General features: G+C 39.8%; 2 protein-coding genes across 3 annotated transcripts in view; both read left to right on the forward strand.

The window, feature by feature from the left end:
- Nucleotides 1–8,514, forward strand: part of trim54 (tripartite motif containing 54) — a 42,552-nt gene extending 34,038 nt beyond the window's left edge. Inside the window, exons 7-9 of the mRNA XM_078289734.1 lie at nucleotides 588–712; nucleotides 2,152–2,250; nucleotides 8,492–8,514. Coding sequence (XP_078145860.1) covers nucleotides 588–712; nucleotides 2,152–2,228 — 202 coding nt within the window. The 3' untranslated portion in view covers nucleotides 2,229–2,250; nucleotides 8,492–8,514. The remainder of the gene's footprint in view (nucleotides 1–587; nucleotides 713–2,151; nucleotides 2,251–8,491) is intronic.
- The window catches only part of cad (carbamoyl-phosphate synthetase 2, aspartate transcarbamylase, and dihydroorotase), a 425,149-nt gene that overhangs the window by 113,781 nt on the left and 296,568 nt on the right, over nucleotides 1–14,800 (forward strand). The gene's annotated exons all lie outside the window — the stretch shown is intronic.

Here is a 14,800-nt window from a genome sequence, read left to right on the forward strand (position 1 = left end):
AGTCAGATTGAACTTGAATTCATACCCAGCACAAGCCTTGAGTTTGTGTTTGTGTGTTAGAGTATTGAAATGCATGTGTGTATATTTTAAACTCTCTGTGCTTGTTTGTAAGTGTATGTGTGTATGTGTTAGGGTTAGACCGATAAATTGGTTTGCCGAAATATTGAGCCAGTAAGCCCAATCCCAATGTCCCCCCTATGGATGAGCCCTAATTGACACCGTTGACACAGTTGCCTTGACGACGTTAGACGTTGCTATCTCCCGTCAATTAATCAATTTGTAATTTACTCTTTGTTTGTCTCTTTGTTTTTTTGTCTAAACAGCATTATTAAGTTAATGAAAAAAAATGTTGATGAATAATGTTAAATAGGCCTAGGTATATGTTTTGCAACATTGCAAAGTTTATATACTGTGCTAATGGATATAGAAAATATTCTTCATTCTGCTAGAGGTTAGCCTGCACTAGTTCATTACAATATGTAAAAAAAAAAAAAAGAAACAGTAGGCGTTCTGTATGTGTGTGTGTGTTCGTATGTGTGGGTGTGTTGGTGTGTGTGTGTGTGTATATGTACTGTATGTGCTGACAGAATCACAGCCACAGCCAAGGCATCTAAGATGGAGCGTCCAGAGCTGGGTTATGAGAGTATGAGCCACTTCATCATCAACACCGACGATGTAGCCGACATGCTCAGGAACATGGACTTCTGCTCAGGTTTGTAGGAGAGTGTTACAATAGAGTAGCACAGAAAATGATAGGAATGATAGTGTGAGGCAGCAGAGGAACACTGGCTTCTGATCAGGTACATAAAAGAACAGATGAGAGTTAAGTAGACTAGAGTAGAGGTGGAAGATGAACATGTGTCCAGGGAAACAGTACGAAAATATCCTACTCAAATAGAAGTATGGTTACTTTTCTGAAGTTGAAAAGAGAGAATGAATGGGTCATTCCTCAAAATGGGTGCATTTTGTACTTTTTTTTGTGTTGATTTCCTTTTAAAAGAAAAAAAATGTCATTATTGAAAGGATTTCCACCTTTTAGGATATATAACTGGTTTCCTCTTCCCTACATATACAAACTAATATTTGCATCCCATTTGGTGAGGTTATGACATTATTATCAAAATATATTTATAATGAAATGTACATCTGCTATTGGCTGATCTGCGGTGCCAGGTAATGTCACCACCTGTTGTGTACGCTATAGAAGGTGATATCACCTGGCATCAAAGATCAGCCAATAGCAGATGGTCATTTTTTAGTAGCATGCTTTTTTACCATTAGATGTCAGGCTTTACACAGATTTGGGTTTGAGGTTTAGTTACTCTTTCAATAACTTTTAAAATTTATAAAATTCATTGTATATCTTTTGAAATACAGGGTAATGGGGTTGACATGTTATGATCATTACCATCAGTTAAACATTTTAAAGAATTAAAAAAAGACAAAATAGAGCTGGGGAGCTTACTTGCCCTCTCAATGTTGTTTTCCCTCCATGAAAATTATGTCACTTCCTTAAAATCATATGACAGATATGATGTAATGTCTTGATATCTAGGAATATAAAAAAAAATTATACACATGATGTGCAAATTGTGCATCATATTCACATTAAGAGGTCTACTTATGAATATTGGCAGCAGTGGCAGTTTCGATGCTTAATTAGTTCAAGAAATCAGGTAGTGTGTATTTACCCTGAATGGTTTATTGTTTGCTTTGTTCTTGTATGTGGTGTGTTTTTATTTGAGGTCTGGTTGAGTTTATGTGTGTGTTTTATTTGGTTTTTTTTATGTGGAATGGTTTATTTTATGTGTGTGTGTTTATTTTATTTTATTTTTGTATGTGGTTTGGTTTATTTGAGTTTTGTATGTGGTCTGGTTTATTTTGTGGGATTGGATTTATTATTGTAAAAGAATGTGAATGTTTTTAAATTGGAAAATTGTATTTTTGATACTAAAAGATAAAAAAAAAAAAAATGAGCATCTTAGTAAACATCCCGAAGCTAGTCAGACAGACACCTAAGGGAAGGATTAAACACAAGACCATTTCCTTTAGTCTCTATTTACACAGGTTTAACTAGCTGTGTTTGCTCTCTTCTGCCTGTCTAAATAAGCCTGTGTGTGTATGTCTGTGTGTGTGTGTGTGTGTCTTCAGGCTTGGGGGATGATGGAGAAGAGGATCCAGAAGAAGGGGGAGAGGAGTCAGAACTTGACTACTGCTCCAGATATTAAGAACAAGAACCCACCAGCTCAGGTAGGACACTGTCTAAGGTGGGGGCCATGGGCACTTTTGGCCAATTAAAACCACTTTCTTGCAATTTTACTATAGATTTGCATAGTTTATGTCCATCTGAAACTACAAAAATTATTTACTGTATTCGCAAATTCCAGTAATCACAATAGCCCATTATTATGTTAACATTTTGCCTTGAGGCAGTAAATGTATTGTTAGTCCTGCCCACTGATAATTCAGTTGGACAAGTTCCCACCCTGACACGGGTTACAAAGTAATGTGAGACTGAAATCACATAAAGTAAGGTATTACTGTTCCAATTTCAGTAATAACATTACAGTTACTGATCTAACAGATAGGTCGTTACTTGCGTAACATTCTTTAGCCTTTTTTCCCCCTGTTTCCTCCCAGTGTTGTCATTGCCATTCATGATGTGATCCGCGGTTCCCGTTGTTGCGAGACCCACCTGTCGCCCAGGGAGGGTGTACACTACCACGTGTCTCCTCCGGTGCCCATGTTCACTGTGTTTTGAATGTTTAACATTGCTGTTCTTTATTTTCTTCCTGGTTTCCTCCCTTGTTGTTGAATGACTCCCCTGCTCTGTGGCCACAACCCTCACCTTGATTGCCAAAACCCAGCTCACTGCTGGCCACACCCACCGCCCACAGCAAATGACATTCGCCCCAAAATGTCCCAACATCATTGAAAAGACACAAAGACACATCACCTACAAGATACTGAAGTGAAGTATTATGCAATTTCAATCAGGAAGACTACCTAAATCATTCATTCATTCATGCTTCTCTTTACCCAATCAGAGTTGGCAAACACTTTCCCTCTTTTTCCAGAGAACCAATCAGAGTTAGCCATCACTTCCCTCTCTTTTTCAGAGAGCCAATTGTCAAAGTGACGGGAGTATACACACGTCACCTACTATGCTATTGTGCTACTCACAGAACTATGCTGTATGCTGCTGTCATTCCAGTCGCTGTGCTTACCTTCGTCCCTCCTCCACCCCATCACCACCAATGTCCAGGCTCCAGAGGAACTCCCCAGGGGGACATCCTAATTCCATGTCCATCCCGGATGAACTCCTAACTTCATGAATAGGAGGAGTTCCCCCATGGAGCTTATGCCAAAGTTTCCATCATGTTTCATGTCATGAATAAAGTTTTTCATTTGAAGCATTCAAACTAGTCTCTCCTGATTGAAGACATATTGGGTGTATTCATTGTTATAATTGCAAAAAAACAAAAACAAAACCCTAACCTGGCAACACTCTGTCTTGTGACAGAGAAGCTAACTTTGCCACCACAGTATCAAGAGGAAATATTCCATCCCCATTCACCAAAAGATCAGACACTTTTGCCGCAATCTACAGTTTGACGTGGATACATTTTCATGTACAGTGTGTTTTGAAATGGTTAGCTCTGCTATACCTGTAACATTAGCTAGGCTAGCTAGCAAGCAGGCTCCATTGCATTGTGTGAGCATGGCTTTGCCAGTGCTTGTGGCAATTTCCAATTATACAGGGAAAAAAATGACCAAGGTCTGGACCTGACCTTATATGATTTAAGGGACAGAGCTTTGTTGTTAGTGTTAAGTTCAGCTTCACTTTATAAGGCAAACATATTTCAAACCGGTGCCATTAAGTTTTGGAGTAACTGGGTCATTCCAGGCAGTTTTTAGGTGCGTGGGCCCTAAGAGTAGTGCACTAAAATTATACAGACACATTACACTCAAACACCATCTGATAAAAATATTACTTTTCAGAGTTGTGTACTACCGGTACTTTAAGTTTCTTGTGTGTAATTAAGAATGACTTTCAAACTTCAATATTCACCAAAAAGTGGAGATTTCTTTGCCTTTGGATCTCATGTCCTATTGTAACCACTTAGCAGACCCAGTTACATCTATTAAAACTGGGATTCTTTGTGTGTGTGTGTATGTGTTGATGGATGGGATTAACAATGATAAAGAAAGAGAGAAAGAGGGTCATGGTATATTGGAGTGTATAAATTAGGGTTTGACCGATATGGGTTTTTGAACCCATATCTTTGGATTGATATTCAAAATCTTAAAATGTTACCGTTTTCATGACAAAAAAATAACAAAATTCAAAAGTATTTATTGTTTCCCTCTGAATTTTATTCTTTTCAGGGTGGAACAGCCTGTGAAACAGCATTTAGACCATCATGGGACAGTAAAACTTGAACTACATTAAAACCCAGGATAATAATAATAATCCGATCAAAACTGAACTGTCTGATTTGAGCAATTCAGGTTAAAGGCTTCCCACAGACAACCAGTGTAGTATTGATCAATTGTACAATAAATATGTTATCAATCAAACTGCATCATATCCATCAAATCGGAAGTGGACGACTGGCAGATATGGGCCAATATGTGTCCCATATATCGGCAAACCGATATATCGGTCTAGCCCTAAGTATAAATGTGAGAAATGAGCGTGAGTTTGTGTGTTCAAGAGAATGAGTAAAATTATTTAAGATTTACTGAGAGAGAGAGAGAGAGAGAGAAGCGGATACAATCTGTTTGTTACTACTCTGTATCTCCCTGTCAACCTGCATTGATGAATTGATCAGCGCTTTGTGGTGCGTTTGATTTTGGTTGAGAAGGTGCCAAGCTCCTCACATTAGCTATTCAGCTCCCAGTAGGGTTTCCAGGAATGTGCCAGCACGAAGCGCTAGCCCCATCCCCAGTTCCCTTCATAGTCCAGGGCTTCTCACATGTTTTCATGTCACAGACCCCCAAATAGACCCACATTAAACCGCAAATCCCTATTTGATCAGACTTAGTCTCAGGGATCCATATATAAAGATTTTAGTTGTTGTTGATTTAGTATTGAATTGTGGAACTGTACTCACTGTATGTGGGGACATAGTGGTGAGAGTGAAACCTGGGATTACAATAATCATTTTTATACATTCTCTCATTGGAACCACATGAGAACCACTATAAATTATAGGCCATGACAGTGTAGGCTGTAACCCCATTAAATGAATATGGGATGATGGTATTTCTGACCACTCATCGTCTGAACAAGATCAACATCTCTGCAGGCAAGACAGATATCTTTCATATATTTTCATGTTGTACATAGGTAGTGGGCTTGCTGTAAGCAAACATACTATAGAAATTGCCATTATTTGCCATTATTTATTCATTGTTATTCTTATTAGTGGGCTTGCCGCAAGCAACACACACACATACACGCACACACACACACACACACACAGACACACACAGCTACTGGTACATAGTATCAGTACCAGTACGTGTTCCAGTATGTGCCAGTACCAGTACGTAGTCGGCCACACACACACACACACACAGACACACTACGCATCGGTACACATCCATCCGCACACACACACACACACACACACACTCACACACACACCCTAGTAACCACCTAGAAGTGCCCTAGCAACCACCTAGAAGCGCCCTAGCAACCACCTAGTTCACTCTAGCAACCACATAGAACACCCTAGCAACCACCTAGAAGCACCCTAGCAACCACCTAGAAGCGCCCTAGCAACCACCTAGTTCAATCTAGCAACCATCTAGAACACCCTAGCAACCACCTAGAAACACCCTAGCAACCATCTAGAAACGCCCTAGCAACCATATAGTACACCCTAGCAACCACCTAGAACACCCTAGCAACCACCTAGAACTCCCTAGCAACCACTTAGTACACCCTAGCAAACACCGAGTACACCATAGCAACCACATAGAAACACCCTAGCATCCACCTAGAACCACCCAACAACCACCTAGTACACCCTAGCAACCACCTAGAACACCCTAGCAACCACTCAGAAACACCCTAGCAACCACTAGAAGCACCCTAGCAACCACCTAGTACACACTAGCAAACATCTACTACACCCTAGCAACCACCCACAAATGCCTTAACAACCGCCTAGTACACCCTAGCAACCACCTAGAACACCCTAGCAACCACCTAGTACCACCTAGCAACCACCTAGAAACACCCTAACAACCACCCACAAACGCCCTAGCAACCACCTAGTACATCATAGAAACCACCTAGAAACACCCTAGCAACCACCTAGAACACCCTAGCAACCACCTAGAAGCACCCTAGCAACCACCTAGTACACCCTAGCAACCACCTAGAAACACCCTAACAACCACTAGAAGCACCCTAGCAACCACCTAGTACACCCTAGCAACAACATAGTACACCCTAGCAACCACCTAGTACAACCTAGCAACCACCTAGAACACCCTAGCAACCACCTAGAAACACCCTGCCAACCACCTAGAAGCACCCTTGCAACCACCTAGTACACCTTAGCAACCACATAGAAACACCCTAGCAACTACTTAGTACACCCTAGCAACCACCTAGTACACCCTAGCAACCACCTAGAAATACCCTAGCAACTCTACAGCAAGCCCACGCATTTTCACCAGGAAATGTATTCTAGTTTCTTATTTAAATTAATTTTGCTTTTGGCACGGTATGTTCTACTTGTTTGTTTTTCATTACTATATTTCTGCTTAATATGTTCTAGTGATGAAATTGTCAGTTGTGTTACCTTTGATACTACCCATTTGGTCTATTCTTACATGTGGAACTACTTACACGGATCTTCTACCATCACCAGTTACTGACTAGGTCATCACTATGACTAGGTCTAAGATTTAGTAACCATACCATCACTAGTTGTCTGGTATGGAAACTATGTACATCCATTACCATGGATAGTTAGGCCACCCAAGGCTGCTACAGACACGTTTTTATTAATGGGCTTACCCAAGAGAACAAATGATGATAAAAATATGACTCAAATTTGTGTATACTATAATTAAATATCACAAATGAGTGAGCAGGTGTTCTTTTCTCCACAAAGCAATTAAAAATTAATGCATTAAAACCTTCTCGACTGTAAAAAAAAAAAAAAAAAATCCCAAACTGAACGCTGTAATTATTTAATGCAAAACCAAATTGAGTTTTTTTTTTTTTTTTTTTACAGTTTACAACTCTGTTATTTTTCATTGTTTTGAAAAGTTAAGTAAGTTTAGACTATCTCCCTGACACTCTTTGGCAACACATCCACCGAGCTACTACCATCATAGCCATACTTGCCTATGTGCAAACTTTTAAAGCTGCACTAGGAAAGACTAATTGAGACGATGTAGAGTCACCCTATTTGCCCAAATTAAATTCTGGTGTCTGTATGGTCACTGGGGGAAATCTTTTCCACAGAGGAAGTGACTAATCCAAATTTAAGAGTGAAATCCAAAGGTGTCTCCTCAGAATTCAAAGAGTTACCTCTTGCTGCCATTTGGGGGCGCCAACGTGCAAACAGTGCTGAAATAGTGCAAGTGTGTCAGAGTCTGTTTTTAGGTCTTCTTGTTGGTCTGCTGATGTAAACCAAACAATTTTATAAGAACGCAGACGGACTGAAATTTTGGTAACGCTTTATTTTCTGTGTCCACAATTTCCTAATAATTTTAAGAGTTTCCTGGAAAGAACTGCAAAACTATGAACTATTTACTGGAAAATAATAGGCAGAGGTCAGTCTGGTAACCCAAGTCATTATTAATATAATTATATAATATTTATTCATATATTCATATATTTGATGAATACCTTCCTCTAATTTCAAATTTTCTATATAACTAATACACAATTTCATGGTTCTGTCTTGGAAACTCCAAAAGAAATTACCAGGTTTCTTACCAACTACCAACTACCATTGAACTCTTTCTCTATTTTCCCTAGAAATTAGTACATAAAGTAATGGTTCTTTCCCAGAAACTTCCTAAGAAATTAGTAGTTCCTTTCTAGGAAATGATTAGGAAATTGTGGACCCAGAAAATAAACTGTTACTGAAATTTCACCCACGGTAAGTTGTGATTCTGTTGATGCTGAAACTGCAGCCATGCATTGTGTTTTATGGAAATGTACATGTTCTGGAGCTGGCAGTGGCAGCTCACTGTGTGTGAAATCTACTAACAAGACCATTTATGTAAAAGCCAGCCGGGAGTGAAGGATTCCCCTCAGCCACTCATGGTGAAGGGGACAGAATCACAGTGTATTCATGTTGACTCAGTCAAAGGCAATAACAACAGCGTCCTCCTCCGTGCTGTCTTTGTGTGGAGCAGGCACATTAGGCCAAGCAGTTGGAGACTCGCTGGTGATTGCGAAGACGTGGGATGATGACACTGATCTCATGATATTCATCTTTTGTTCTTTACTCAGGGTCCCTCCAGTCCTGAGACAAGAGACCGAGAGAGGTTTACCATAATCCTCCGGAAGATGTTGAAGTTTGAAGACTTCGTCCACCGTCGTCCTGCCAACTCATATATCTCTATTTAGCTACAACGGACATGAAACAGGGACAATGAAGAAAATGTACTGTATATATAAATGATATAAATCACACATTATCTGTCCATTCTCCCTCCCTCACCAGATGTACAAAGACCAGCTAGTCCATGGTTTTTGCCTCCCACATTGATGCCTTTTGTCCGCTAAAAAGCCTGTGCATTGTGTGTAAATATATCAACCTATGTATAGCTCAATGGAAACGTATACTGTGCATTGGGCACTGCACTGCATTCTATGTTGTGGGAAGAGAGGAAGAAAGATTTGTCCATGTGTGCCTTTTTCTGTAGGATTAAAACCCTTTATATAGCTTTATACCACAATACCTTCTAAAGCCTTCCATAAAGAGACCATAGTTTGTGCATTTTGTCAGTGTTGTTGTTCTGAAAGGCATGTCTAAACTGTGTGGGATTCAAGTCAATAAAATAGAAATGCTGTCTTTGAGAGTGGACATGCAGTTAAACCCATATTTAACCAAGTTTACTCAGAACTGGGGTTAGACTGATATATCATCTTGCCGATATACTGTATGAGGCCGATATTGTACTTGTATTAAAAATGGGATCTGGTCCACCTCTGATATGATGGATATGATGCAGTTGGATTGATTACATATTTATTGTAGAATTGATCAGTACTACTGACATAACTGACTCTCGGGCTTGACTCCCCGCAGTTAGTGAGAGAAAGTGCCTACCATATCGCTGTTTTATTAAATATTAAATAACGCACCTTATTTACCCAGTACCAGTTAAACTGCTTGTCACATGTTGAGCTGTCAGTTGTAATAATCGTGTTGGGATGAAGGCGGTGAAATTTCTCTGGCCCACCGATAAAGAGAGACAGTGACATAGTTGCAACAATTTATAAAGATAACACTAGCTTTTTCTCTTGAAGATGAAGGCTGGATAATTGTTCACCCACCCTCAAGTAAAACTGAATGCATGAATATGTTTTTATTATTATCAATGGAGTGTCAATGAAGAGTTTTAGTGTCCCATGATGGTCTAAATGTTGTTTCAGAGGCTTTTCCACCCTGACAGTAATAAACTTCTCATCATTATTTTTTTTTCAGTCTTTCTCTGAGCTCCCTGTTCTAGACATTTTACTGAAGGAAAAACGTGGAGTTAAATGTTCTCAGTGTGCCTCCAGCCAAGGGACAGCACACGAGAGACAGACAACAAATATTCCTGTTCCTGTACTGGAGTGACAAACTTTACTCTAGATCTCCAAAACTGCCTGAAAATAAGCAGGGATCAAATAAAACATGAATACGCGCTAAAGCCACAGAGAATTCAAATTAATCGCTGAAAGCCTTGTAACGCAAATTTTGGTTATTTTCCTTTTTGTTTTACTTGAACTGAAGGACTACAAGGTCCTTGTTGATTTGAGAAAATGTTATGCCCCTTGGACTTACGGGGCCTTTTCAAAAGTTGACATTTTGCAGCTGTAAGGTTTTCACCCAACAGCAGTCATATGTTTGTTGAAGGAGAAAATACAGATAAGTAATCTGTGGCATGAGGTCTTATTTGGTTTTACGTCATGATGTCTCATTTTAAGTAAACCACCCATTCCCACGTGAACCTCTCTGCTCTTGTTTCTGAGTAATTAGATTATTATTAGTTAAAAGTATGGTGACACCCCTGTTTGTCATTGCTTTGATCTACCAAGTGATGTGCAATGGCATTTGTAAAGCACAAAGAGGGAGATGAAACAGAACCAACGCTAACACACACACAGAGGGTGATAAGGCGGCAGAAGCACCAATACACCCACAGTTTGAGCTGAGTCATAGAAACAAAGGGCCCAGAGGCCATTTTGACTTCTGTGTTTTTTCCTTCTCCTTCTCCCTGTCTCTTATCTCTTTCAACAAGTTGGACAAGATGCCATTAACTGTCACTTCCATCATGTCTGGGCCTCCACACTTCATGGATGCTTCAAACACTCATCTATCAAGTCCGACAGTATTCCGCAATTCAGCAGTGTGATACTAATTCGGCAATCAAATTGTATTGAAGTTGTATTCTGAGTCACATGCAAGATGGTTCAGAAATGCTCAATGAACTGTCAGCAAATCCTCAACTATCTATTATGAGTGTGGGTATTGGCCAGACTGGATGTGGTCAAAAGGGCAAAAACAACAGCTTCTGCTGTTTTGTCATTTTAGGGTTTAGATCCTGAGATACAGAAAAAAAGATACCTGAACATCACTCCCTTGGTGGTTTATTCTTCTTCAGACAATATATCTGAAACACCTGATGCAGACCAGAAGAGGTGGAAACCTGGTGGTGGTGAGGAGTAAACCTCGGCCTGCTCATTCACACTGTGACCCGGGAAACTCGGTCGATGTGTGGACGGTCAACAAGCTTGTCGGACAAGAAAAGTTGTTGCATGAACAATAGTTCCGCCTGGTGAGTGCAAAATGGATGAGAAGTTGATTCCAGCCATACAAAGCTTCCCAGTTCTCTACAGCTTTTATTTGAAAGACAAATAAACATCTCAAAAGTCATTTTTTCTGTTAATTAATGCAAAGGGTATACAGTATGTTAACTCATCAAAACGATGTATCATTATAAAAGGCAATAACAAAGCATTGAAAAATACATGATGTGCCAGTAGCTTCACATCTCTCGCACTCTCACACTGCCCACAATTGTTCAGAATAGAGAGACCTATGAACAAGTAAGGATCATTGTAGGAACTCTAGCATGCAAGTATTTTCTATTTCTCACCTTTTGTATCAACCAAGTTAGGGATTTTGGCTGTGCACACACAGTACCTCCTTGCTACAGGCCAGGCAAAGACAAACAAATTCAGAGCGATCCAATCCAGTGATGGCTTTCTCTCCTGGCGTTTGCAATGACGTTTCCACACAAAGCATTGATATTAGAGCAGAGATGTCAGCCATTATGGTGTTACCCATGCCGAAAAACTTCCTGAATAACCAGATATAATCCCAGCGGAGCATTTATGAGGGCGTCCATTAAAGTTATAAAAAAAGAAATCATAAAAGAGGTGTTCAGATGAACATCTTTAGAATTGTTATGTTAATGTAGTGTGGTTAGCATTGACCAGGAACATGCTACTTGCTGATCAACCCCAGTTACACTGCTGGAGTGAGGTTGTCTGATGTTAAAGGATAAGTTTTGCGATTTTGGACCTATGTATAATTTGTCTCTTACTTACCTGTAGTACTTGGACCCACAGAGAATATTGGCTCCTGAGTCAGCTGTCGGTTGAAATGGTGAGCTCCGATGCTAGGCCTCTTGCTGCCAACAATGAGTCCAAATGGCGTTTGTAAAAAATATCTAGAGGAGTTGAGAGTAAACATGACACAATTTCGCCATTATGCACGCTTTCACTAATCAGAAAATCATGTCTCTGGCGCAGCACAGACTGCTGTGGGGTGAAAGTACGTTACTGGTGGCGTGAGCCGGGTACAATTTGGTAGAAGAATCTCCACTGAGTGGAAATGGTGCGGTGCTGCTGCTTTCTGGGCTGTGAATATAAATATGTTGGTTGGTCGCCATATTGTTTTCACAGACTGCCTTTTTTGGAGATATTTTGACAAACCTTGTTTGGACTCATTGTTAGCAACAAGAGGCCTAGCAACAGGAGCTCGCCGTTTCAACCAACAGCTGACTAAGGAGCCAATATTGTCTGTGGGTCCAAGTACTACAGGTATGTAAGAGACAAATTATATATAGGTCCAACATCGGCAAACTTTAAAAGACCCGAAACACCCAGTACCTCCAGTTGCAACTCACTGTCGCATGGAAGATACATGTATAATCCAGTCATGCTGGAAAAAGAGGCCACATCAAGTGAGGAAAGTCTTTGGTTTCCAGTATTTTCACCAGACCCTGTGGTTGGATTACAGTAGCAGATACCCATGGTAGACAGAGTATGGGTCTTATTACAAAATGCAAAACACCGGACATCACTATGACCTTATAGCAGTCAGAAGAACATTGTACTTTATTACTGATCAAACACTGACCTACTACTATAGTCACTACAATGACACAGTCAACAGCCATGATTTTACTCCGAACTTTTTTATTACAAAATATAAATGGCAAAAAAAAAAGGGTTTTCTTTACTGCAAAAACAAAGATGTCAGACAAAACAGTTTACGATGAAACAAAGCATTTGTTTTTTTTTTTCCTTTTCTTTTTCTTTGTTTAAGGGTTAGCATGCTACAGTCAGTACAGTACAGATGATAGTGCTCTCACTCAAAGTAAGGGACAGAAAAGAGGATGATGGGGAGGTGAGAGCTGACACTTTAGGCTGCGAAAGAATCCGTTTTGTTGAACCTTAAAGTTTGGCTTGCCTTCCTCCCAACCTCTCACTATAGGCTATACCACTGTCTTCAAACAAATCCAGTCAATCCATACAACATTGATCAATCAGAGTGGATTTAGACAGAGGAAGAGAGTCAGAGAACCACAGAGAGGGATTTTGAATTTTCAGCCTCCTGTTGTACAGTTGGATACAAATTAGCCTTATTTATTCAGCCATCCTACACAAATTTACTCAAAACCTTTCCTTAGAAAATCGAACAGCAACTTTTTAGTTACTTTGGGACCTTGTGGTGTGCGTCCAATCCAGATTATTGTTGTTGCATCACAGAAATCCAGTGGCACTGCCCGACCTCACATCCTGCACAATTACATAGGACTCTTTTTTAAAAATGGCTCTTTAGAGTTCTTTGGTCCCTTATGGCCTAATGTATAATTCCTGTTTGAGCAATTACTCTAACAGGGCAATTCATTCTTAACAAAAATGGTTCTATATAGTACCGGAAACTGGTTCTTTAGGTTTGTGCCGCCCACAGCAGAACCCTTTTTGGTGCTATCAAGAAAACTTTAAAAAGGTTCTCTATAGCACCATGCTCACATGGTTCTACATAAGACCTTTATAGTGCTGTAAAGAACCCTTTTAGAACGTATAAAATATTCCAAACAGAGTTAAAAGAACCACACTGGTTTCTTTATTCTAATTCCCTGTTTTTGTTATTTGAACAAATCAGATGGTTCTCTTAGTCATTACGGTTCTATATTAAATCACTAACTAACCAAAGAACCCTTGAGAAACCCTCCTTTTTCTAAGTGTGCCGCTTGAAGAACCAATCTTGGTTTCACAAAGCAGATAGTCTCCATATAGAAGCAAACAGTTCTTCAACGGTTCTGTAACTGCTCTATGAATAACCACAGACGGTTCTTCATGGAATATTTCAGAGGTAAATTTATAGTAGACATCAAAGCTGTATCAATTTGATCTAAGTTATATGAAGGTTGGGTTTTTTAAGGAGGAAACACAAAGATGAATTACTTTCAGAAATTTCAATTTTTGTTTATTTCTGTGTTTTTCCTTATGATTGTTTACCCTCATCATTATATACCACTGCATCACTGAAAATATGGAAACATGTCTGCCCTTTGAACAAAATTGGGCACTAATAACAGGTTTGAACATCACTTAAATATGAATAATTTGATTGTATAGTGTGTGAAGTGGGTTCTCCATAGTATCTTAAAGCCTTAGTGTAATTTCATTATATTTAAGTCAGACATGCAAATGATTTGTCAGTGATTCAAGAGGTGCAGGAACAATTAAAAAAGCTCATCTTGTCTCACTTGCTTTGGTAATGTGTCATCTATCATTTTATAATTCAGCAAAGAATTATTCAGAACACACAGATATGAGTATTATTTTGTACGTCTCGTCCAAACCATCGATCGATCACAAAGACACATTACCAAGACCTGGGCTGTTCCCTCCGTTTCCAGCTCAAACTATGTCCGAACATCAGAATGTGAAAATGACACTTGGGGTGTGAAATCCAGTAATGATGAGGCATACACCCGACAGTTTCCCTTTTGCCACAAGTCCATCATGAGTCCAGTGTTGGGGGGGAGTGAGGGGGGTGGGTGGGGGATGTGGACCGTCCGTTTCCGTTCATTCAGCTATTTTCCAACAAAGTTTTTTAGGCGACGCAAATAATTTACTTTTTACTCACGGATACTGTGATGCGTAAAGTGGCACCGGCTGCGCGTAAAATGATGTGGAGAGGAAGGCAGGCGCACAAACAAAAAGAAAACTAGAATGTCAGAGGTCTGAGACACTGAGACAGCGGTTGGGCTTTATGAAGTAGGCATATTTTCTTCTAGTTTTAGAGCT

This window comes from Centroberyx gerrardi, chromosome 18, assembly GCF_048128805.1.
Source record: "Centroberyx gerrardi isolate f3 chromosome 18, fCenGer3.hap1.cur.20231027, whole genome shotgun sequence".
Taxonomy (NCBI): domain Eukaryota; kingdom Metazoa; phylum Chordata; class Actinopteri; order Beryciformes; family Berycidae; genus Centroberyx; species Centroberyx gerrardi.